The following is a 26,311-nucleotide window of genomic DNA, read 5'->3' on the forward strand; positions in this document are numbered from 1 at the left end:
GTCATACAGTAAGGTTTACCCTGGAGGATGAAGCATCTTATATGGCCTTCTGTCCTCTATAGTCATACAGTAAGGTTTACCCTGGAGGATGAAGCATCTTATATGGCCTTCTGTCCTCTATAGTCATACAGTAAGGTTTACCCTAGAGGATGAAGCATCTTATATGGCCTTCTGTCCTCTATAGTCATACATTAAGGTTTACCCTGGAGGATGAAGCATCTTATATGGCCTTCTGTCCTCTATAGTCATACAGTAAGGTTTACCCTGGAGGATGAATCATCTTATATGGCCTTCTGTCCTCTGTAGTCATACAGTAAGGTTTACCCTGGAGGATGAAGCATCTTATATGGCCTTCTGTCCTCTATAGTCATACAGTAAGGTTTACCCTGGAGGATGAAGCATCTTATATGGCCTTCTGTCCTCTATAGTCATACAGTAAGGTTTACCCTGGAGGATGAAGCATCGTATATGGCCTTCTGTCCTCTATAGTCATACAGTAAGGTTTACCCTGGAGGATGAAGCATCTTATATGGCCTTCTGTCCTCTATAGTCATACAGTAAGGTTTACCCTGGAGGATGAAGCATCTTATATGGCCTTCTGTCCTCTATAGTCATACAGTAAGGTTTACCCTGGAGGATGAAGCATCTTATATGGCCTTCTGTCCTCTATAGTCATACATTAAGGTTTACCCTGGAGGATGAAGCATCTTATATGGCCTTCTGTCCTCTATAGTCATACAGTAAGGTTTACCCTGGAGGATGAATCATCTTATATGGCCTTCTGTCCTCTATAGTCATACAGTAAGGTTTACCCTGGAGGATGAAGCATCTATATGGCCTTCTGTCCTCTATAGTCATACAGTAAGGTTTACCCTGGAGGATTAAGCATCTTATATGGCCTTCTGTCCTCTATAGTCATACAGTAAGGTTTACCCTGGAGGATGAAGCATCTTATATGGCCTTCTGTCCTCTATAGTCATACATTAAGGTTTACCCTGGAGGATGAAGCATCTTATATGGCCTTCTGTCCTCTATAGTCATACAGTAAGGTTTACCCTGGAGGATGAATCATCTTATATGGCCTTCTGTCCTCTATAGTCATACAGTAAGGTTTACCCTGGAGGATGAAGCATCTTATATGGCCTTCTGTCCTCTATAGTCATACAGTAAGGTTTACCCTGGAGGATTAAGCATCTTATATGGCCTTCTGTCCTCTATAGTCATACAGTAAGGGGCTATTGAAGCAGCTAATCTGACCTTTTGAATAGAGATTGTGTCCTGTGTCCTGTTTGTGTTTCATTAATCCTTGTTTGTGTTTCATTAATCCTTGTTTGAGGTTATCTTTACTATCTCCTCATTCTCTAAATGAGGAGAGAGAGATGTGACATCAAAGAACTTTGGGACACCTGGCATGAGTTATATTGTTTCAAACTGTTACTAAATGGAGTCAGCCAATCACTGAGACAGCTACATTGATTGATTGAGCAAACCGAATGACCATATGTTATAAGTTTATATAGGGCAGTGTGTGTGTGATGTTCTGGACCAGTCTTCCAAACGACCTGTAGCTTATACGTGTCCTTCGTTATGACGGGTCCAGAGGACTCTGTAAACTTATATTTTGTGCAAACTAAATAAATTGTATTGAACCGCCATCTTGACTATTCAAACCACACAGCACCGTCAGAATGTTCCACCACAATGCTCACTCTGTGAAGCATATTTTAGTGTTCACTATACAAGTCTTCTGTGTATGTATATATATACATATATATTTTATTAATACTCAATGAAAAACATTTGTTAAAGAAAATGCTTTGGAGTGCTTTGATATATAGTGCTGCACGTTTCATAAATACAACCCTCATCATGGAAGACTAGTGATTGTATCTCTTTCCTGCATAAAGTTTACACCTTTTAACTTAATAAACAACCATATTTGCTGAATAACGAGTGCATATACGATGTGGTGTGTGATTGAAACTATTAGATGATGATTACAGACCTCAGACTCTCCAGTTTGCAGAGTGGATTTTCCTGTAGAGAAAAGAGCACCTTCATGTCTAAAATCTGTAGGTCACATTTACTCAGGTGCAGTTCTCTCAGGACGGGATTTGACTTCAGTGCTGAGGCCAGAGAAGCACAGCCTTCTTCTTTGATGTGACAGCCTGACAGCCTGTAGAAGGATATCATGATAAGTACTACAAACACTACTACCTTTTAGAGGTAGAAATCAAGAATGTCAGAAAATCCCTTATTATTTTCCTCTCAAACACTAGGGGAGTCAGTTGGCTGAGCGGTTAGGGAATCAGGCTCGTAATCTGAAGGTTGCCAGTTCGATTCCCGGCCGTGCCAAATGACGTTGTGTCCTTGGGCAAGGCACATCACCCTACTTGCCTCGGGGGGAATGTCCCTGTACTTACTGTAAGTCGCTCTGGATAAGAGCGTCTGCTAAATGACTAAATGTAACATGTAACAAACACTACTACCTTTTAGAGGTAGAAATCAAGAATGTCAGAAAATCCCTTATTATTTTCCTCTCAAACACCATACAAATACATTGTTCTATTATATCTTTACTATCGTCTCTTGTAGAACATAAAACAGACCTCAGTGTCTCCAGTTTGCAGAGTGGATTCCCCAGTCCAGCAGAGAGCAGCTTCATGCCTGAATCCGTCATGTCACTGTTGCTTAGATTCAGATCTCTCAGAAGGGAGGGGTTTGACTTCAGAGCTGAACCCAGAGAAGCACAGCCTTCTTCTGTGATCTGACAGTCTGACAGCCTGTAGAAGGATCATGACAAGAAAGATTACAAACACTTTTTCTGCCCAAACAACATGGCCCCTCCCTACCTCTCCGACTTCCTCCTCCACCACAACCACACTCAACCCCGGGACCAAGCTCCGGACCTGACAGGGCCTTTTCAGTTGCCACACCTTACATTTACATTTACATTTATTCATTTAGCAGACGCTTTTATCCAAAGCGACTTCCAAGAGAGAGCTTTACAAAGTGCATAGGTCACTGATCATAACAACGAGATAGCCACAAAACATTGCGAGTAGCCAAAACATGAAGCACACATTGTGAACAACCAAAATAAGTGCCAAAGGGAAGAACCATAAGAGCGTGTAGTTAAACAAGTTACAATTAAACAACATGAGCTGCTATAAGTGCAAGTGTACCTGTGGAAAAAAAGCAAGCAACAATAATAAAACAATATATCACAGCGAGTACAAAAATTTAAGTCAGTTACTACTAACCACAAGAGCAACAAGTCTCTAAGCAAGAGTCATTGTGATCCTTGAGGAAACTAACATCGGGTCAAGCGAACCATTCCTAAGTACCGTTGTACTCCCGGAACAAGTGCGTCTTGAGCCTTTTCTTGAAGGTGGAGAGACAGTCAGTGTCTCTGATGGAAGTGGGGAGTTGATTCCACCACTGGGGGGCCAGACAGGAGAAGAGTTTGTGTTGGGACCGGGCGGTCTTGAGCGGTGGGACCACCAGGCGGTTGTCTGAAGAAGACCGTAGGTGACGGGTCCACCTTCCCAAACCAAATTCCAGCAGCCCTGCCATTATTCATAGAGGACTTCACAACCCACCTTTTCAAACTTGTGTTCACCTGTTAACCTCCCTGCCGTCTCTCCCTTTCCCCTTCATTTCACGATTACTTTTGTTTTTAACTACCTACTTGTCATTATTTATACTTGTACATATTAAATTATTTAACCTTGTATGCTCACTCTGGGAAGCATATTTTAGTGTTCACTATACAGGTCTTCTGTATATGTATTATTTTTTTTTTAATAATACTCAATGAAAAACATTTGTTAAAGAAAATGCTTTGGAGTGCTTTGATATATAGTGCTGCACGTTTCATAAATACAACCCTCATCATGGAAGACTAGTGATTGTATCTCTTTCCTGCATAAAGTTTACACCTTTTAACTTAATAAACAACCATATTTGCTGAATAACGAGTGCATATACGATGTGGTGTGTGATTGAAACTATTAAATGATGATTACAGACCTCAGACTCTCCAGTTTGCAGAGTGGATTTTCCTGTAGAGAAGAGAACACCTTCATGTCTAAAATCTGTAGGTCACATTTACTCAAGTGCAGTTCTCTCAGGACGGGATTTGACTTCAGTGCTGAGGCCAGAGAAGCACAGCCTTCTTCTTTGATGTGACAGCCTGACAGCCTGTAGAAGGATATCATGATAAGTACTACAAACACTACTACCTTTTAGAGGTAGAAATAATGTCAGAAAATCCCTTAATACGTTCCTCTCTTGACACCATACAAATACATTGTTCTATTATATCTTTACTAATGTCTCATGTAGAACATAAAACAGACCTCAGTGTCTCCAGTTTGCAGAGTGGATTCCCCAGTCCAACAGAGAGCTGCTTAATGCCGGCATCTTTCAGATCATTGTTACTTAGCTCCAGTTGTCTCAGGAAGGAGGTTGAATTCAGAGCTGAGCTCAGAGAAGCACAGCCTTCCTCTGTGATGTGACAGCCTGACAGCCTGTAGAAGGTAATCATGATATGGATTACAAACACTGCTGTCTTCTAGAGGTAGAAATAAAGAATATCAGTCTAATCATTTCCCATGGGTGTTGTGGTGAGTTACTGAAACCACCTGAAACCAACAGGGGGACAAGGTGTTCTCATAAAGAGCTTCTCTCCTCTGGAACAGACTTAATGTTTCAATCACACAGACTTCCTGCCTGGCCTGACTCTGAGCCTGCCTGCTGCCCTGTACCTGAATGACTCTTGACTGCCCTGACTATTCTTTGGCCGGATCCCTTGTACCTTTAATAGACCACAAACTTACGATCAGTGTGTGGTGTGTGATTGAACAGGAATACAGACCTCAGTGTCTCCAGCTTGCAGAGTGGATTCCTCAGTCCAGCAGAGAGCAGCTTCATGCCTGAATCCCCCAGGTTGTTGTTACTCAAGTCCAGCTCTGTCAGATCTGAGGAGGGGAGAGCTGAGGCCAGCGCTTCACAGCACCGTGCTGAGAGGTTACAGTCATTCAGCCTAATAACATAAGGAGAATGTAAGACATCATCAGAGTCATAGTTTGTGTGATAGAATCATACAACAATCAAATGTACATCACAATATGTGCTAAGTCGTATTGTTATTTAAACTAGAGAGGGTACAATTTCTGGGGAAATTGTAGGGTGTGCTTGCTTGCGTCGGTTGCACAGGGGTCTGTTTTTTAATGACATTTTTACAACTGATATTTCTGTATATTTTATATAAAAATGCATACTTATTATTTATAAATATTACATAGATTTAAAAGCATTTTTTTTTGCTGCTCATTTACAACTGAAAATACGAGTGAAGTGTAGAATGAAATAGATGTCTTCTCATTTCCCCTGCAAGAGGCAGCCTCATTGTTGAATCAAAACGAATACATTTGGCAGACCGGTGTAGAAATTGACCTAATCTCTATGACTTAAACGTCATTTTAAGTTTTTCCCTTCTCATGATATTTTCAGGCATTTAGCCTACTCATTGCATTCATTCATTAATAAAGAACCCCCTTTGAAGATTATTCTACGACGTTACCCGGCAGTAGAAGATGGAATCGCGATTCAAACATTACCATCTGCTAACTGAAAATATGCCCCCCAAAACGTAAATAAGCTTGACATTTATTTAGTGGAAAATCGCTCATTCATAAAAAGCTCACTGGTAGCAATCATTGTCAGTAACAACGCAAAATGCGATATAGCCCTGTGTGGAGAAGCTGCCCCGGTAAATTGTACTACTACGGTACAGTACTAGACTACTGCTGTGTTCGTCTTGGTAGCGATTGCGTTGGTTGAATTGGATTTAACGTTCCGTTGTACGGTTTAGGCTGAAATTAATTATTTTCATGAACAGATTGACAACGTTTAGGCTGTGGCAATGAAGTTCAGGTTAGTAGTTAGATAGACTTTTGATTTAAGTAAGGGGAGTGCCGAACATGTTCTGTCGCCGTTTGACTTCCTAAACAGTTGTGTACTGTAGATGGTTTTGTAGTGTGTCTCGCGTAAGCTACAGCGTTGCAGTGAGCTACACTGGTTTGAAACCACGGATAATGGTAATTTCACCAACAAATCGTTTACTATTGTCAGAAGAAATCCTACAACAAAAATGTATATGTGAGGAATGTTTATTTTAACGATTGAAAACAGATACATCATAGACCACTGTAGTATGTGTTGACCGGGCAACACAGGCTAATGTCATGATGCTAATACTTCAGTGAAATTAATAATATCAGCTAATATTGTACATTACATTTCACAATTGTGTTTCACATCACAAAGTAAAATGAGTAAATAGTTATCACCCTGGCCTCTTTGCTTGTGGCGTTTCTGCAGCTGCCTTGCAGTAAACCTATAGTTAGCCTAGCTATCCCCCAAGTTAACAGATGTGAAACGAATGTTCTGCTACAGGTAGTCACGCGTGTTTTCGTGACGTTAGTAACGTAGTGACGTTAGTAACGTCAGTGACTGTGGCTAGCAAATTAGCCACCGTTAGCTTCACTTTTCGCCACACAAACTTAACTTGAGCCTAAACCATGCAACGGAACGTAAATCCCAATAGAAGCAACTCAATCGCTACCAAGACGAAACTTTTGACACCTACGTTGTCTATGTAGGCCAAATATTGACTGAGTTTTAGGGGGGCAAAAAGAATAATAATAATAATAATAATAATATATATGTGAGAGAACAAAGGTTGTGCCCTTGCCGAAGGCAAAGCACACCCAATTATTCAAATGGCTTATACATACAGAGCAGTTTTGGAGTCTTTGACCACTGGCAGCAGCCTCAGAAGACCTTCCTCTGATCTGGAGTATATCTTCAGGTCAAACACGTCCATCTTCTCTTCTGAAGTCAGCAACAGAAAGACTAGAGCTGACCACTGTGTAGATGAGAGCTTCTTCTCACTGGAGAGACTTCCTGAGCTCAGGTAGTGTTGGATCTCCTCCACCAGAGAATGGTCATTCAGTTCATTCAGGCAGTGGAACAGATTCATGCATCTCTCTGCAGAGGGATCCTCTCTGATCTTCTCCTTGATGTACTTGACTGTTTCCTCATGGCTCTCCGTCTTGTTACTTTTCTGACTCAGTAGGCCTCGTAAGTGAGTCTGGTTGGACTCCATTGAGAGGCCCAGGAGGAAGCGGAGGAAAAGGTCCAGCTGTCCATTCTTACTCTGCAAGGCCTTGTCCACAGCACTCTTGTAGAATCGGACTTCTGGTTTCTCTTTGAAAAGAGCCAAAAGTTTGTTGGAACTGGAAGCTGATGGAGTCTCAGACATCAGATTCTGCTTGTTGTTGATGAATGAGAGAAACACAAACACAGCACCCAGAAACTCCTGAAAGCTCAGATGGACAAAGCAGAACACCTTCTCCTGGAAGACTTTACCATCCTGTCTGAAGATCTGTGTGAACACTCCTGAGTGCACTGAGGCATCACGGACATCAATGCCACACTCTGTCAGGTCTTTCTCATAGAAGATCAGGTTGCCTTTGTCCAACTGGTGGAAGGCCAGTTTTCCCAGTGACAGAATGCTCTTAATGCTCTCTTCATCCCAGTGTGGATCTGTCTCAGTTTTCCCAGCATACTTCACTTTCCTCTGTTTGTTCTGTAACACCAGGAAGGTTGTGTACATCTCAGTCAGGGTCTTAGGCATCTTCTCTTTCTTCTCTGTTCTCAGCATGTGTTCAAGGACTGTAACAGTAATCCAAGAGAAGACTGGTATGTGGCACATAATGTAGAGGATCCTTGATGTCTTGATGTGTGAGATGATTCTCCTGGCCAGGATCTCATCACTGCATCTCTTCATGATGTACTCATCCTTCTGTGGGTCATTGAACCCTCGTACCTCTGTCACCAGGTCAACACACTCAGAAGGGATCTGATTGGCTGCTGCAGGTCGAGTGGTGATCCAGATGAGAGCAGAGGGAAGCAGCTTTCCTCTGATCAGGTTGGTCAGCAGCACATCCACTGAGGTGGACTCTGTGACATCACACCAGCTCTTGTTCTTTTTGAAGGCTAAGGGCAGTCGACACTCATCCAGACCGTCAAAGACAAACAGAACGTTGTACTTGTCGTAGTTGGAGATTCCTGATTCTCTGGTTTCTGAGAAGAAGTGATGGACAAGTTCCATCAGACTGAACTCTTCTCCATCCAACACATTTAGCTCTCGAAATGGCAGAGGAAAGATGAATTGGATTTCCTGATTGGCTAGTCCCTCAGCCCAGTCCGTGATGAACTTCTGCACAGAGACAGTTTTTCCGATGCCAGCAACTCCTTTTGTCAGAACAATTCTGATATGTGTATCTCGTCCAGCTGAGGGTTTAAAGATGTTGTTGCATGTGATGGCTGTTTCTGTTCTTGCTGATTTCCTGGATGCTGTCTCAATCTGTCTCGCCTCATGTTCATTATTGATCTCTCCACTCTCACCCTCTGTGATGTAGAGATCTGTGTAGATCTTATTGAGAAGAGTTGGATTTCCTTGTTTGGCTATGCCCTCGAACACAGTTTCAAACTTCTTCTTTAGTTCAGATTTGAGTTTCTGTTGACAAATCTCAGCACGCTCATCTAAACAAAAAACAACACATGTTAAGTGTGTGTTTTTGTTAAACGTAGTTTTGATTATTCACAGATTATGAACTGAGAATGTTTCCTCTACATTCAATTCAAAACATATTTTTTTAAATCTATGATCATTTATCAGGTACACAATAATGAAACAGCTTAGTATACTCACACATAGTACAAAGTCATAGGAAGATCTACACAACATTGGGCTACTCTGAGTCTCATAACTTTCTTTGTATATCTAACCTTCATCATGTATTATTAATCGGTCAACTAAGACTAAATATGGAGTCTCTTACTTTTCTCCAGAGTGTCAGCCAGCTCATTGTGGTTCATGTTCCTCAGGACGTGCAGTGTGATCTTCAGAGCTCCCTTTCTGGCACTGCTCTCCTGCTTCTGATATTCAGGGTCCACCACTTCCTGGTCCTCCTTCTGACTCTTTAAGCCTTCTGGGAAATCTGAACTCAGAATCCTCTTCATCCTCTTCAGCTCTTTCTTCACAAACCTGATGACCGTCTCCTCAAGCACCTGAAACAGAGAGGGAAGATATCAGACGAACCAGGAACTCTATACACAGTAGAACAATATGATTAAAATGAATATGTTCATCTAAAGTTTGTACTTTAGATTAACACAATACTCACTGTGAATATGGAGGACAAGTCCTCATGGTGACTCTGGTCTGACTCAGACTTCTCCTGTTGATCTCTGAGGACAAGAGATGACATTACTTAACCACATGAACCACATGTACAAGGGCTGATCATCTACTAAAGAGTGTATCATACATAAGCATGAGTGGTAAACTGAACTGTATCCACTCATGCATACACACAGACACACTGTATAAGAGTGATACCATCACTACCAAGTAAACCATCTTCTATACCACTACAAGGCACTATTCCTTTAATACATTCATCAAAGATAGGAGCACTGTCACCCCCAGGTAAACAAGTGTGTTGTGTTTCAACCAGACACTGAAGAATGACATCAGGGTCCACCTCACACAGGGCTGCATGTTTGCTAGCAGCCTGCTTTAGACACTGCAGCACTCCTCCACCCAGGAGTTTAAGACCTTCTGGTCTCAACCAGTCTAAGTGGGCTGAGTCCTGCCCGGTCTGTGCTCATACCAGGCCTGGTACCTGCAGGGCTGGACACTGACTCTCATGCTGTCTGTGTGTGTGTGTGTTTGTGTGTGTGTGTGTGTGTGTGTGTAGGGAGGTTGTTGTTGTCAAACCTTCACTAGAGCTGCACTGATCTCTCTTATTTGTATGTAAAGCTATTATAACAAAATTATTAAGTCTTTTAAGGTGGAGAAGTAACTCACAGGCTTATCCTGGAGTTCGCTCTAGTCTCTACTGAATTAAATAATTTTTCTGCACCAACATGGAATGACCTAATGGTAGTATGGTATGGCTTGCATAATTGCATTTGTTTCAGGGTAGTTTGTTATGGTTGTGTTGTTGGGTTGTGTGTTGTGGAGTCAGGTGGCTGAGCGGCGAGGGAGTCGGGCTAGTAATCCGAACGTTGCCAGTTCGATTTCCGGTCATGCCAACTGACGTTGTGTCCTTGGGCAAGGCACTTCACCCTGCTTGCCTCGGGGGAATGTCCCTGTACTTACTGTAAGTCGCTCTGGATAAGAGCGTCTGCTAAATGACTAAATGTAAATGTGGTTGAGTCTCTCTGTTAATGTCAGGTAAAGTTCAACATTAAAGCAACACAGTGGACTGGTAGATTGTGGTCCTGTCTCTCACTGATCAAACACAACAAGGAGGTCAAAGGGTTTGATGTGTCTGATGGTGGTCTTGAGGTTAAACCATAGATACATAAAGAGAAGACCAACACCACATGTTAATGATATCATATTAAATAACAGCTCCCTCTCACTGTGTAGCTCTACCTCATGGTCTGAACATCAGCCAGGCTATGAGTTCTGACTTTGTTTAGTAGAAATGTCACATGATGATCCTGAATCTAATGATGACTTTATACTTTAAACAAATTATTTATTGTGTGTTGTCAATGAATGTGTGTGGCCTACCTACCTGTATACACAATACACAGACGGCTTCTTCACATCATGTCACCTTCATCACATAACATTGAACACCAGCAGAGGTCAGTACATACCCTTCCTCATTAGAAGGTCCTCCTCCATCACTGAACACGATAGGTGGAGCCATAGACCTGTCACTCTTCATGGACACACAGCTGGGTACAGGTGAGGCTGGTCTCTGCTGTCTGATCCTGTCAACAAACACAACAAAGTGTTTTACAAACATAAATCACTAAAGTAGAGCCCACAGATTAATTACAACAATATGTGTTGCTAAAATAATTCATAAGAATTGTCAGATCCAGGCTTGAATGTTGCTGGTCAACATAAATGAGTCAGACAGGCAGGTTTCCAGACCTTTTGTTACTCTGTATCTCTCACTGTGAACCTTTACCACATGGTCTGTATGTCAGCCAGGCTGACAGTGAGCAGCTCTAACCCTGTGTTTTAGTAGGGATGTGATGAGGGATACTTTAGTATCTACAGTCAGCATCTCTAACCCTGTGTTTTAGTAGAGATTTTACATTATAAAGCAAAGGTCTAAATTGGACTTTTAGATTATAAATACTACTACGTCACTTAAAAAAATGTCTTTACCAGTGAGCAACATGTCCCCTTTCATGGATTATTTCCAAACATTTTAACTGTTCAGTATTACCAACAAACAGGTGTTTGCAATTAATGGGTCTGGCCTGACCAACTGTATACACTTAACAATTAGACAGTAAAGACAATAAACAGTAGGGATTGAGGCTGGCAGGTTGTGCTCTGACAGGAATAAGTAATGTTGCATTGATTCATGTGGGCCCAAGTACATTTAAACACTATCACTATAATCACATATAAACTATCAGACAAATATATTATAATATAGGAATATTGAGTCCCAGTACAGACGGCTTCTTCACAACATGTCACCTTCATCACATAACATTGAACACCAGCAGAGGTCAGTACCTACCCTTCCTCATTAGAAGGTCCTCCTCCAGCTTTGAAATTGATAGGTTCAATCATAGACCTGTCACTCTTCATGGACACACAGCTGGGTACAGGTGAGGCTGGTCTCTCCTGGATTGGGCTTCAACACAACAGAGACAGACCTTCAGTCTCTCATTTATTCTGACTAATGATGATGTCAAAATATCACTGCTGAGCTCTGAGATGGAAAACAGTCATGAACAGGTATGGATTCTCATCTTACCTCTTAGCTTTGGTGTCCATGTCATGTTCCCCAGAGAGACTCATTTTAGAGGCAGTGCCCCCTTCCTCTCTCTCCCCAGAGAGACTCATTTTAGAGGCAGTGCCCCCTCCTCTCTCTCAAAGTCAGAACTTCTCTCCTCAGGGTCAGATTAGGATTTTGAAGCCAGACCTGTAGACCTGTAAACAAACAACAGTTAGAATCCAACCCTATAAGACTATTACCTCAAGAGAGGAAGGAAAACTAACTTTATACCCTCATTAAGAACACACCACTATGATGTAAACAACTCAGTTAAAATGTATTCAGTACCTCAGTCATTTACCTCATACTGACATAAGACAACAGAAGACAACAGAGAAGACAACAAGCTCCACTCCATCATACTGCACCATCAGCTGTACTGAGCACTACCTCACTTCCTCTTACAACAAGCTCCACTCCATCATACTGCACCATCAGCTGTACTGAGCGCTACCTCACTTCCTCTTACAACAAGCTCCACTCCATCATACTGCTCCATCAGCTGTACTGAGCACTACCTCACTTCCTCTTACAACAAGCTCCACTCCATCATACTGCACCATCAGCTGTACTGAGCACTACCTCACTTCCTCTTACAAGAAGCTCCACTCCATCATACTGCACCATCAGCTGTACTGAGCGCTACCTCACTTCCTCTTACAACAAGCTCCACTCCATCATACTGCACCATCAGCTGTACTGAGCGCTACCTCACTTCCTCTTACAAGAAGCTCCACTCCATCATACTGCACCATCAGCTGTACTGAGCGCTACCTCACTTCCTCTTACAACAAGCTCCACTCCATCATACTGCACCATCAGCAGTACTGAGCACTACCTCACTTCCTCTTACAACAAGCTCCACTCCATCATACTGCACCATCAGCTGTACTGAGCACTACCTCACTTCCTCTTATGTGTAGCACCAGCACCCCAGCCTAGTAGGGTCCATGTGGTCTACCACCAGCACCCCAGCCTAGTAGGGTCCATGTGCTCTACCACCAGCACCCCAGCCTAGTAGGGTCCATGTGGTCTACCACCAGCACCCCAGCCTAGTAGGGTCCATGTGCTGTAGCACCAGCACCCCAGCCTAGTAGGGTCCATGTGGTCTACCACCAGCACCCCAGCCTAGTAGGGTCCATGTGCTGTAGCACCAGCACACTATCAGGGACAGGCCCCATACCCACAAGGAGGAAGGACAGGCCCATGGAGGGGCAGAGGGAGAGAGAGGGGAGGTTCTCAGGGTGATATATTGGGGTTTGGTTGCTGACAGTATGGGTCTTAGTTTTGTGTCCAGCTGAGGGGCAACTAAGAACTGAAGCAGCCCTTATATGTTCCTCCCAGTCAAAAAGACAATCCTGTGTGGAAACACTGGGATCACTGTGGACTTTCCTGGAATCCACAAAACTGGTTGTTGGACTGTTGCAGACACATGAGACAGGATTATAACCAGGATTAAATGCCTGGAATGCTGCACCTAAAAGACTTTCACTGTACCATGAAGTATGACCCTGACTCCACAGATTTTGAGTGGGGCATTGAATGGAATGAGTACTTTGATGGATGACACCCTGGGTAAACACTCCCTTTGAACAACAAGACTTGGGGGCCCATGGTCAGACAGATGTCTGCACCATCACATCTAGCTCCCTTTAACCAACAGTGGAAACTAGCACAACCGAGAGACTTTTTGAGAGGAATGTTGAAATAACAGCAGAAAGCCATGTTGTAACCACTGAACCCAGACAAGCTCCAGACCTCTGTGTGTTCCCTGGTGACCCCTGAACTTGACCAAACCCTCTCTGGGGTTCTGATACCTTGTGGCAGACAGGAAATGTTGTTGGTCTGATTAAATCAGCAGGACCTATACCGATTATCAGTGTTGTGCATGAACGAGTTCAAAAGAACGCGTTCATATTATTTGAGGTCTAGCTAAAACTTTACGGAATGTTTTCCTTCTCCTGAGGAGAGACGCTGTCTAAATCGAATGCTTGCACCATGTCGTTGCTCAGTGCCCGTAACATTTTCGCTATGTAGCCTAACCCAAACCAACTAACTCAACTTCGCTCTACGTTACCCATGATTCATCGCACACACGTAGACCAAACAACGTATTCCAAGACAACAGCTCTCGGTCTCATATAAATGAAAGCAGAGACGCAGACTCAGCGACTACATCTGATGCACCTTATTATTTTTTGCAGGATTTTTACACATGGTAAACACACACCTTAAAACTATGAAATGAACTGAACTATGAACTAGTTCAGAATTTAAATGGTGAACTATGAACGTGAACTATTCATTTTTACTTGTATGAACTGAACTTTGAACAAGTTCATGAGAGGTATGAATGTGCACAACACTGCAGATTATCTTATGAGAAGGCAAGACAGGACCTAGGAAGAACCAGTACTCCATGTCCCCACAGGGAAAGTTAAGTAATAAGGAAACTATTGACGGGTTACTGAAGGCTGGTGTCCTGGTACACTGTACCCATTATGCAGAGAGATGGAGAGAGTAATGGACAGAGACAGAGGGAGATAGAGAGGCAGGTGTGTGTGGTGTGTATTATGCAGAGAGATTGATACGCAGATTTTCTATACATGTGTGAGGTTGTCTCTTGCTGTGGTCAAGAGGTCACGGAGCAAGCCTTGGACAAGACACATATAGATCAAGGAATGTGCTCTGGTCAACTTAGGTTAAGTGCAAGATGCAGAGAATAGTACAAGCAATGATTGATGACTGCATCACCTGTGTGTAGTTTCTTCTGTGCATCAAGTTGTGGAATGTGTACCGTTTAAGGAGATGTTGTGGTGGTAACTATATTTGTACAGTCCAACCATATATAAAGGACTTATGAGAGACATGTTTTCTCACTCATGCTAGCCACTCTGTTGTGGATTGGTGGCATGATCCTATGTTGAGCTAATAAAACCGAGTCAACCCTTTTTATAATTGTCGTGACTCTTTCCAGCCTGCCTGCTGAGAGATCTCATCCTTACAGAGATGGAGAGACAAAGAGAGATAGAGAGGCAGGTGTGTGTGGTGTGTATTATGCAGAGAGATGGAGACAAAGGGAGATAGAGAGGCAGGTGTGTGTGTAGTGTGTATTATAGTATAGTCACACAGTATCGTCCGAATTTCCACCACAATGCCAGGTGACACAGGACATCCCTCATCCATGATACTGAGAGCATTGTGGAGCCAGTGAGAGAGACTTTGTGGAGACAAAGTATCCCAACTCTTGATCCACCACAGCAGATCAGTAACTGAGGGGAAGATCTGATAGATGCACAGCATGTCAAGTAGTGTACGGGGTTAATATTGGCCAAACAACCAAAACGAAATCCCCTGTTGGACAGAAGATGGGGAACTGAACAGTGTTTAAACATTGACCAAAAACTGCCAATACCAATATAATTGGGTGTGCTTTGCCTTCGGCAAGGGCACAACCTTTGTTCTCTCACATATATATTATTATTGGGTGTGCTCAAGCCTTCGGCGAGAGCACACCCATTTTTGCCCCCCTAAAACTCAGTCAATATTTGGACTACATAGACAACCTAGGTGTCAAAAGTTTCGTCTTGGTAGCGATTGAGTTGCTTGTATTTTTATTTACACTCCGTTGCACAGTTTAGGAGGTTACAACGTTTTTGTGGCAAAAAGTGTCTTCTGTCGACGAAGGGTACTAGTGCTAGCCTACTTCACTACGTCAGCACACTTTAGCAACGACGCATGGATACAACGTGATAGAGACGTTCTAGCACGCAAATTGGAGCTTGGATTATGAGTGAAAAATGCCAACCCCCAAAATTACCAACCATTGGGTTTTGTTGAGAAAGCAATTTCGAGTGAAACTGCAATCTCGGATTTTTTATTTAGGTTGTGAAAGTCTTTGTAATTTGAGCGAGTGCGGGTCGCCCGTGAGACTGCCTAGGCGGCAGCCATGCAAGCGTCATAGTAGTTTAGTATTTTCGTAATTTTATAGTTCGGTCAATTCTACACCAAAAAACAGAAGGAGGGCAATGTTATGACGATATGACTATTGTGAAGACAGCCAGATGGTGAGATTTTAATGTAGGTTGCTGTAAAAACTTTGATTGGTTTGCTACATGAGAGCCCCGTCAGCCTCCGTTGACGATTGCGTCAGCTGTTGTCGATCTCTGATGAGTATTTTCTTAATTTCGTACCAGGGTCAATTCTACATCAAAAATCAGAAGGAGGGCAGTGTTTTAAAGATATGGCGATTGCGAAGATAGCCAGCGGGTCAGCATATTTTTGTGATTTGTGTAAAACTTGGAATTTGAGTGACACCGCGGCTTGTTTTGACGTTAGCCTCAGTCAGACTCGGCTCGCCCACTGGCAGTGTGTAGTACTGTCTTCAATGCCACAGCTAAACTTTATGTCAAAAGAAACTTTCTCATTTCCGGCGCTTTCAAACAATCAGTGAACTGTGGAGCAACAGCAGCTAGCTTGCCTCTAGCAAACCTATTTTGAATTAGCCATTTCCCCCTACATTAATGTCAAACTTATTTACGTTTTGGGGGGCATATTTTCAGTAAGCAGACGGTACAGGACTGTTTGAATCGCGATTCCATACTGCCAGTGACAACGTTGTTACAGTAGCTTGTTTCAAAGGGGGTTCGCAGCTGTTTCAAAGGGTGTTCTTAATGAAATATGCAATATGAGTAGGCTAAATGCTTGAAAATATCACTAGAAGGGAAAAACTTAGGACGGACCCACCTGCAACTGACGCAAGGAAGCACACCCTACAATTTCCCCAGAAATTGTACCCTCTCTAGTTATTATTTTTTATTTATTTATTTTTTGCCCCCCTACAACTCAGTCAATATTTGGCCTACATAGACAACCTAGGTGTCAAAAGTTTCGTCTTGGTAGCGATTGAGTTGCTCCTATTGGGATTTACGTTCCGTTGCATGGTTTAGGCTCAAGTTAAGTTTTTGTGGCGAAAAGTGAAGCTATCGGTGGCTAATTTGCTAGCCACAGTCACTGACGTTACTAACGTCACTACGTCACTAACGTCACGAAAACACGCGTAACTACCTTTGGCAGAACATTTGTTTCGCATCTGTTAACTTGGGGGATAGCTAGGCTAACTATAGGTTTACTGCAAGGCAGCTGCAGAAACGACACAAGCAAAGAGGCCAGGGTGATAACAATTTACTCATTTTACTTTGTGATATGACACACAATTGTGATGCATAATGTACAATATAAGTTGATATTATTAAGGAAGTACATCTACTTTCGGAAACAGTAGTTTACTATTTCACTGAAGTATTAGCATCATGACATTAGCCTGTGTTGCCCGGGCAACACATACTACAGTGGTCTATGATGTATCTGTTTTCAATCGTTAAAATAAACATTCCTCACATATACATTTTCGTTGTAGGATTTATTCTGACATTAGATTACAAGTAAACGATTAGTGGGTGAAATTATCATTACCTGTGGTTTCAATCCAGTGTAGCTCACTGCAACGCTGCAGCCTACGCGAGACACTACAAGCTATGCGAGACACTACAAGCTACACAGCTGTTTAGGAAGTCAAACGGCGACAGAACATGTTCGGCACTCCCCTTACTTATATCAAAAGTCTATCTAACTACTAACCTGAACTTCATTGCCACAGCCTAAACTTTGTCAATCTGTTCATGAAAATAATTATTTTCAGCCTAAACCGTACAACGGAACGTTAAATCCAATTCAACCAACGCAATCGCTACCAAGACGAACACAGCAGTAGTCTAGTACTGTACCGTAGTAGTACAATTTACCAGGGCAGCTTCTCCACACAGGGCTATATCGCATTTTGCGTTGTTACTTACAATGATCGCTACCAGCGAGCTTTTTATGAATGAGCGATTTTCCACTAAATAAATGTCAAGCTTATTTACGTTTTGGGGGGCATATTTTCAGTTAGCAGATGGTAATGTTTGAATCGCGATTCCATCTTCTACTGCCGGTAACGTCGTAGAATAATCTTCAAAGGGGGTTCTTTATTAATGAATGAATGCAATGAGTAGGCTAAATGCATGAAAATATCACGAGAAGGGAAACACTTAAAATGACCTTTAAGTAATAGAGATTAGGTAAATTTTTACACCGGTCTGCCAATTTTATTTCGTTTTGATTCAACGATGAGGCTGCCTCTTGCAGGGGAAATGAGAAGACATCTATTTCATTCTAGACTTCACTCGTATTTTCAGTTGTAAATGAGCAGCAAAAAAAATGCTTTTAAATTTATGTAATCTTTATAAATAATAAGTATGCATTTTTATATAAAATACAGAAATATCAGTTGTAAAAATGTCATTAAAAAAGGACCCCTGTGCAACCGACGCAAGCAAGCACACCCTACAATTTCCCCAGAAATTGTACCCTCTCTAGTTACAGTTATTTGACTCTGGGTTGAATCAGAGCAAGAATGGTCAAAGTAAGGTTAAAATGAAACCGATATTTAATATCATTGCAAATCAATGAAATAAATTAAAGGCAAACATGTTACAAAATGAAGGCTTTAAATTTGCTCTACCATGGGTATTTTAATTCAGAGAGAGAAACAAAGAGGTGAGGAAGGAGAAGGACAATCCAGAGCTGAGGAGAAGGTCTCAGGAGATGAAGAATCCACAGAACAATGCTTCAAAATTCCCTTTATACACAAGATCAACCAATCAGACCACATATTGACCCTTACTTATCAACATATGACTTAGCAATGTGACAGTAAGTTACACAATGAGGTGTGAGACCCATCAAGCAGAGACTCTGTCAAGCAACTCCAGATGTTAGCATATGAGAGGTGGGGGCAGGGTGACACCCAGCCTTACAGTAGCATGAGAGAGGAGGGGGCAGGGTGACACCCAGCCTTACAGTAGCATGAGAGAGGAGGGGGCAGGGGGACACCCAGCCTTACAGTAGCATATGAGAGGAGGGGGCAGGGTGACACCCAGCCTTACAGTAGCATGAGAGAGGAGGGGGCAGGGTGACACCCAGCCTTACAGTAGCATGAGAGAGGAGGGGGCAGGGGGACACCCAGCCGAGGTAGTGACATCGGAGAGGTGGGAACGAGCTTCCCTAACATCTGACACAGTCAACGGGCGAAAAACCATGGTGGGGCCTTCATCAGAATCAGAATGGGTTTTATTCGCCATGATATTTCACACAGACAAGGAATTTACTGTGGCAAGAAGGTGCATATATTAATTCGTCCCGAAACACTGCCCCCTCCTCCCCCAGTTACTACGCACTAAATGTTAATAAATTAATTTTTTTGACTACTACACATGTTATACATCTTTGGAAAGCTACGATTCTTGTGCTTGTAGATATGTAAACCATTTCAAGATTGAGTCACAACAACAAGTTTAGTCAACGTCTTTGTCCAGTCACCACTTTGGTGTTGTTTACAAAGCCAAACGTCTCTACTTACCCTCAAAGGTTCCGCGTCGTCCATGGGGGTATTCGTCGTAGCTCGCTAAGCGGTTTAGCGAGCTAATTTTCAGGCTAAGATCAAAAACGCCCCTCTTTTTGGTTCGTGGAAGCAACTTTCGATAAATCACCATAGTAACATATCAATTAGCACTAACCTGCTCCAGAGCAGGCTAACGTAAGTGTAGCTGGATAAGCTTGCCACACCCCCAGAAAATAACATGGCAGCTCCCTTTTTGAGAGACCCAGTTGACCAAGGAGCTATATTTTAGTTCGATTAGCTTTCCATACCAATACAGTTCTTCGCGATTGCCAAGATCCTTTATTTCACACGGATCCTTTATTTCTTGTTTGAGCGATATCGATTCAGCCGACATGGACTCATTTATTTGAAAGACCTTCTCGGGCCGTACATTGCAAATATCACACGCCGCAGCAAGCTTTATGCTTTATTATGAGCTTATGCTGCTGTATGTGAATATGTAACGCTATGTTTTACGAAATGTCTTGTCTTATCTGTTGTGCCTGTGCTTTTTATATGTTTCACTGTGGGAGAGTGGGAAACGTCATATCGATTCCTTTTTATGTCTTGACATGTGAAGAAATTGAAAATAAAGCTACTACTTGAAACTTTAACTGTGCTTCAGACTGCATAGACTTGAGGTTTTTTGCGTCAGGTAGGCTATAGGCTACATTTTTATACAGTATAGGCGATGCAGAAAACATTGGCAAAGCCGCAGCATGCGTTGCTGTAAGAAAAGTGTACTTGGCGCTTAACCAGCTGATGAATCAATTCATCATATTCCCTGGCCGTGTCCCAGTCAATGACATCAAAGAGGGATTTACACATATGCCTACATGCATATACACATATATAGTACATGATATAAGCGCAGTAGCCTACATATATCCTCATAATTGTCTATGAATTCGTATCAATTAGATACTCTTTGGCCTTGTTTTTATCTAGCCTACTTATTCTGAAAGAGTTGAGATCATTATTTTCGCTAGCAAGATCTCATTCGATTATTAATTTCCATTAAGCCTATACCAGCAGGCACAATTAAAGAAATGTGATCTGATTGATTGGGGTAATGAGGCACTTAAGATGAGCCTATACATTTCCCCAAAACTTTCGCATTTAGCTTATCGGCAATTTTTTCCCAAGCTGCTTGTCTTGCTCTGGCAGCGGTGGCGGTGTTTGACTTAGCCATGATAATATGCTTATTGTCTAGAGACTCATTATAATAGTTTGCTCGGATGGCGAGATAGCCTATCACCGCTCTCTCTTTCTCTTTTCCGCCATCATACCGTTAGAAAATCACGGTTTTGGTGATCGACCTTTCCTGCCTTTTGAAGTAGGACGTGCACGTGCAATTTCCCTGATAAGTTTAGCCTGATTGAAATTAACCACATGATTTGGATGCGGATCAGCCGTTGACGAACCGATATTTGCTGTTCTCACTCATCTCGCTAATGTTAACGGTGTAGCGGGGTTTGCTCGTTTAAAGATAGAAATACTTAATTTATCATAAAGTCTGGGGCACCACCCTAATATTGGTTTAGGACATTAGGGAATCCTATGTTTAATATGTAATAATCAGTCTCATCTTTAGGAATGAATTCGTTCTAAGAGTAGAGCCAATCGTAACATCAGTGAACACGCACGTCAAAATATCTTTACAATGAATTTATTCAAGTAAGGTAAACAGATCTTATGAAAAGTTGGATTATGGGTTTGATATGAGAGATTGGTTTCAATGAACAGAATGAAATGGTCTAACTTAAAGAAAGGCAGAAATTGTACAGTCAGTGATTACATCCTTACAAATCATAAACAGAGCTCACGCCAATGCCATGTCGAGGGGGAAAGAGCGTTAGCCATAGTTACGTTTGATCAGGGGTTGATCAATGATGTTGAGGGCGGTTTGCGCCAAAGGTCCATTTGAAGAATCTGAAGTCACAGCGCGGCTGCGCTGGGTCATGTGACTGAGTCTGCGGGATCTCAGTGAAGTCGCATTTGGAATTGCGTTTTTGGTTCTTCTGTTGAAACGTCCAGATAGTGACGCGTTCACTATAAAGTTGAATCTCAGGAGAAGCTTGACGACGTCCTTGGAACGCCAATCCTGATGGCGTTCATGCCATGGTCGGTTTCGCTGGAGTCCGAGATTGATGGTCATCTTAGGGCTTTATACAGTTCGAGGGAGGACCCGTCTGGGGTCAGATGTGGATTGGGGGAAGCTGGGTTCTCAACTCCCCCCTCCTTCCTTCACACCTACCAAAGGTGTGATCTGATCTCTGGCTGATCATTCGATGGTTCAAATATTGTTCTGGACATCTTGGTACAGTTACAAAATATAGTTGAATGATTGTTTTATTATGATAGCTTCGTGTAGATACCAAGAATGACGTGGTTATCTTTCAGGAAGAAGGAGTTGTTACTAGAATCAAGATTTCAGTGAACACAACATTAAAACAAAGTAACAAACATAACACAAATATCCCTCTCATAATTCTCCACCTTGTACTCTTGTGGTAAAGTCTCAAGAACTTTCCTCAAAAGTTCTGATCAAGGTATGTTCTTTGTTCAAATCGCCGCCGAAACGGATAGCAAATGGTCGCTGGAGACGTGTTGTCTAAATCAGGCCCTTTGAAGCTTGCAAGCTAGCAGGAGGGCTGATTAGGTAGATTGGGGAGGTCGTCCCCCCCCATTCTATGGTTCCTTTGCATCGGCGTTTGGTGGGTAATCAGCATACTGAGGGTGTCACAAGGGCTGATTCTGATGTGATTGAATCACTCTTCAGGTGTGGCAAGATGTTGGCTCCGTGTGGTCTTGTGGACCTCACTACAACGGGCTAAAGGGACAATTGATTAACTTAGCTTCAACCCTTACGACGAACGGGGCCCAGGTATGCAAACAACACATCAAAACTTGATCTGCTTACATTCCCAAGGGTTCAAAGTATCAAACCATGTAAAGTAATTCGTCCAAATACAATGTTTTACGTTCATGAATAGTCATTATCCTTTGTTTCATTATGCAAGTTAGCCGACGGAAGAAACAACTTGTTCACGTAAAAGTGTTCTTTTCTCCGGTTAGCAACGGAGTATTTACGATATTAAGGCATCAAAATGTCCGTTGAACCCTCCCCTTTTGATTGACACCTTGTTTGACGGAGCTTCCATGCCCCGTTGACAGCCCTCTAAAGCCAACTAGGTCTGTGCGACGGGCTCTGAAATTAGCTCGTTAGCCTTGTAGCTGACAGTAAGCTGATAATGCTAATACCTAATTTGTATGTGTCTGTGGAGCCTTCAAAATAAAAGTCGATTGCGCAATATGGTTGACAGAATCAGTGTTCTTTGTGCGCCAATCCTGGGAATCAGATAAAGCACTCCAATGTGTTCATGCTTCAGTTTTTGTGTTTCAGTAATACTAATTAGGGATTTAGCTATCATATATGATAGTTCTAAGTACCACCTGTCATGGAAATTTTGGAATACAGTTTTATAATGTGTTTTAAGGGAAGTCTAAAAGTTTGTTAAGAAGCTTAATACAATGACAGTCGATTCAACCCATTTGGTAGAGATGCCATTTGCAGTTTTATAACTAGGAGACGTGAAGTCTAAGAGACGGGAAGTCTGGGTGATCTGAGAGAGTTCTTGTCACATGGGGAGGAAAAGACAGCTGGTCTAGAGACAATGTGTATTCAACTGTATTGTTATTGTGATCTGCTGCTCTGACCCTTCCTGTTGCATTGAGTGGGGTTAATCAAAAACTTGTTTGAAGTGGCCCGCACAAAGGATTGTGGGACAAATGGTACAGAGATGTATTGTTTCAAACTATCACTGAATTGAGTAAGCCAATCATAGACTTGATTACATTGATGGATTGACCTTATGGAATGCCATTTGATCTAACGTGTATATAAGGTAGCGTTTGTGATTGTTCTTCATCACTCTGGCGAACGACCTGTGGCTAGCACCTCCTTCGTTAGACTGATCACAAAGTACTTTGTTCAATCTTGATTTGTACAAGCAAAATAAATTTATTGTAACCGCCATCTCTTGACTATTCAAATCTACACAGTGCCACTAGAATTTTTCCATATCACACCTTTCATTAGAGATAACAATTATGAAAAATAATACCTTTTTATCCTAAGTATTTGACCTTGGTTACAAAGGGTCATTTTGGAGTCTCCAAGAGGCCCTTTTAGAAAACGCCTGGATGTACTCTCATAAAAACATGTGTCAAATATGAATATATTGTGGTATTATGTTTGACTTTTGATTTGAATTGGATAAGGCTTCAACCTGTGGTCCAATTTACTCTTCCAGCTAATACCTACCACCTCTAGGCCTCTTCAGGCCTCTGTTTTCAAAACAATATCTAGGCGGAAATAGAAACTTTCACTTTCCTTGTGTTCAAGCTTCTATTACTCAACACCAGTAGGACTGACAGGGGTCCTGACAACAGGGAAAATAACTTCAGAGTGTCAGCTTTCAAAAGAGATCATTTACATGCATGTACTCCAAATGGTTCAAGAACAGCTTTCAATTTACTTTGGGTATGCTGTTTAGGCGTTTTCAGGCAAATTTAACAGGAGTATGAAAAGGATAAACGAAGCGCAGGCTGTTGATCGGTTCAAACAAAGGCTTCTATAACTAGACCTAGTGTCTCTGAGGCTTTAATCCATTTCACTTTATAAACCTTCTGACATTCCCCAGACAGCTGCTCTCTACTGATTCAGCAGCACTGGAATGAGATCCATGTTGTCATGGTTGTGTGCTGGAATTCACGTCGTCCAACCGGGGCCCTGAGGCTCTCTGAGGGGGTCTGAACCGGTACGTACCAGACAGGAAACCTTTAACCAACAGGTGGCTGAACAGTCGTCCTGGCAACACCTTCATGACAAGCTGAGACGGCTGTTGCATATACCCTGACACTACCCACAGCCTCCTGTCAGACAGTGATTGTAAAAAGCACAAGAACATTTTGATCTGGTACGAGACTGCGTCAACGTTTTGTCCTCCACACCACCGAGAGAAAGTCTGCCAGCGTGTCACATGACCCCTCTCAGCCTCAGACAGACCTCTGTGTTCTAACAGGTCCCTCTCAGTAGCCAAGCCATGAGAGGACCTCCGATCACAGGTGGGATCTTCACCGTGCCTCCGGCTTGGGAGAGCATCCTTCCACTGAGGGAGAGGCCTCGTCCATCCACCCCCAACGGTGGTTCGTCCCTGTGACATCAGATCTGCTCCTTTGTTGAGCAGATATGCAGGGCTCTCAGGGAGGTGAGACAATACAGGTACTCATGCAGGCACGTAAATATGTCCTTTGAGCCTTCTCATACTACAAATGGACAGATACAAACAGATGGGTTTCAGCAAAACAATGATTGTCCCCGAACGACCTCCAAGTTAAGTTACTAAACCATCTGACTGGTTCAAGGAGACAGAGGGTAAGGAGGAGAGAGGGGGAGGAGTAGAGGAGGAGAGAGGAGGTAAAGGAGACGGGGTGAGGAGGAGAGAGGGGGAGGAGTAGAGGAGGAGAGAGGAGGTAAAGGAGACAGGGGGTGAGGAGGAGAGAGGGGGAGGAGTAGAGGAGGAGAGAGGAGGTAAAGGAGACAGGGGGTAAGGAGGAGAGAGGGGGAGGAGTAGAGGAGGAGAGAGGAGGTAAAGGAGACAGGGGGTGAGGAGGAGAGAGGGGGAGGAGTAGAGGAGGAAAGAGGAGGTAAAGGAGACAGGGGGTGAGGAGGAGAGAGGGGGAGGAGTAGAGGAGGAAAGAGGAGGTAAAGGAGACAGGGGGTGAGGAGGAGAGAGGGGGAGGAGTAGAGGAGGAAAGAGGAGGTAAAGGAGGTGGAGGGAGGACCTACACACCAGATGTAGGTCAACCAGGTGTTCCACCCTGGAACATCAACAAGGTAGAGCAGGTACATGATGTAGGCTACACCTTGTACCTCATAAACAAGGTAGAGCAGGTAAATGATGTAGGCTACACCTTGTACCTCATAAACAAGGTAGAGCAGGTAAATGATGTAGGCTACACCTTGTACCTCATAAACAAGGTAGAGCAGGTAAATGATGTAGGCTACACCTTGTACCTCATAAACAAGGTAGAGCAGGTAAATGATGTAAGCTACACCTTGTACCTCATAAACAAGGTAGAGCAGGTAAATGATGTAGGCTACACCTTGTACCTCATAAACAAGGTAGAGCAGGTACATGATGTAGGCTACACCTTGTACCTCATAAACAAGGTAGAGCAGGTAAATGATGTAGGCTACACCTTGTACCTCAAAAACTGTCAAATATACAAGCAAGAAGTCATAAAAGACAAAAACATTGCAGTGTGAAATCTGTAGCACTCCCATTGAAAAGCTTTTTTTCAACATACCAATTGCACCTCAAATTCAGACACTGCTTTAGAATCCTCCCATTCAAAACAGCATGAGCTACAGACACCAAGGGCCACAGAATGAACATGTCACCTCGAACATATATCATGGTGAAAGATATCAAAACGTATCAAAACCAGTTGGAATTCTGTCAGATCCAAACAATTTGTCTTTTCATTTCAGTTCTGACGGCTCACCTGTGTACATGTCTTCCAGATGTTCAATATGGCCGATACAGCTGCATTTAAACAAGCTCCCTCCCAGAAGGAGATCTCAGAAGGGAGCGCTTGTGGGTCTTTGGTTTGGTGCTCAAGAGACACTCCTGTCCATTTTCTCTGACTCTTTGTTGGCCAAAACACTGGCATCTAAAGGTGTTTCAGAGAAAAACTGGAACATGTGTGAACAGCAAGATTGTTGGACTATGTGGTTGTGTAGATGTAAAGGCAAGACGAGCCAAGAAAAACACCACACAGTTTAAAGGGTACTTTGGTTGTGGCTTCTGTTTACATCCTGGTACTCTAGTAGAGAAACAGGTGAGGTACACTGTGCTGCTACAGA

The 26,311-nt window shown here is 42.7% G+C and overlaps 1 protein-coding gene across 1 annotated transcript in view; it reads right to left on the reverse strand.

Moving 5' to 3' along the window:
* LOC134038949 (NACHT, LRR and PYD domains-containing protein 12-like) overlaps positions 1–26,058 on the reverse strand; it is a 495,359-nt gene extending 469,301 nt beyond the window's left edge. Inside the window, exons 1-10 of the mRNA XM_062484636.1 lie at positions 25,951–26,058; positions 11,877–12,052; positions 11,637–11,753; positions 10,750–10,866; positions 9,261–9,324; positions 8,916–9,144; positions 6,804–8,616; positions 4,880–5,047; positions 2,610–2,783; positions 2,006–2,176 (exon numbers count right to left, since the gene is read on the reverse strand). Of these exons, the coding sequence (XP_062340620.1) occupies positions 2,006–2,176; positions 2,610–2,783; positions 4,880–5,047; positions 6,804–8,616; positions 8,916–9,144; positions 9,261–9,324; positions 10,750–10,866; positions 11,637–11,753; positions 11,877–11,965 (2,942 nt within the window). The 5' untranslated portion in view covers positions 11,966–12,052; positions 25,951–26,058. The remainder of the gene's footprint in view (positions 1–2,005; positions 2,177–2,609; positions 2,784–4,879; positions 5,048–6,803; positions 8,617–8,915; positions 9,145–9,260; positions 9,325–10,749; positions 10,867–11,636; positions 11,754–11,876; positions 12,053–25,950) is intronic.
* Positions 26,059–26,311: the final 253 nt, after the last annotated feature.

This window comes from Osmerus eperlanus, chromosome 18 (genome assembly GCF_963692335.1).
Source record: "Osmerus eperlanus chromosome 18, fOsmEpe2.1, whole genome shotgun sequence".
Classification (NCBI taxonomy): Eukaryota; Metazoa; Chordata; class Actinopteri; order Osmeriformes; family Osmeridae; genus Osmerus; species Osmerus eperlanus.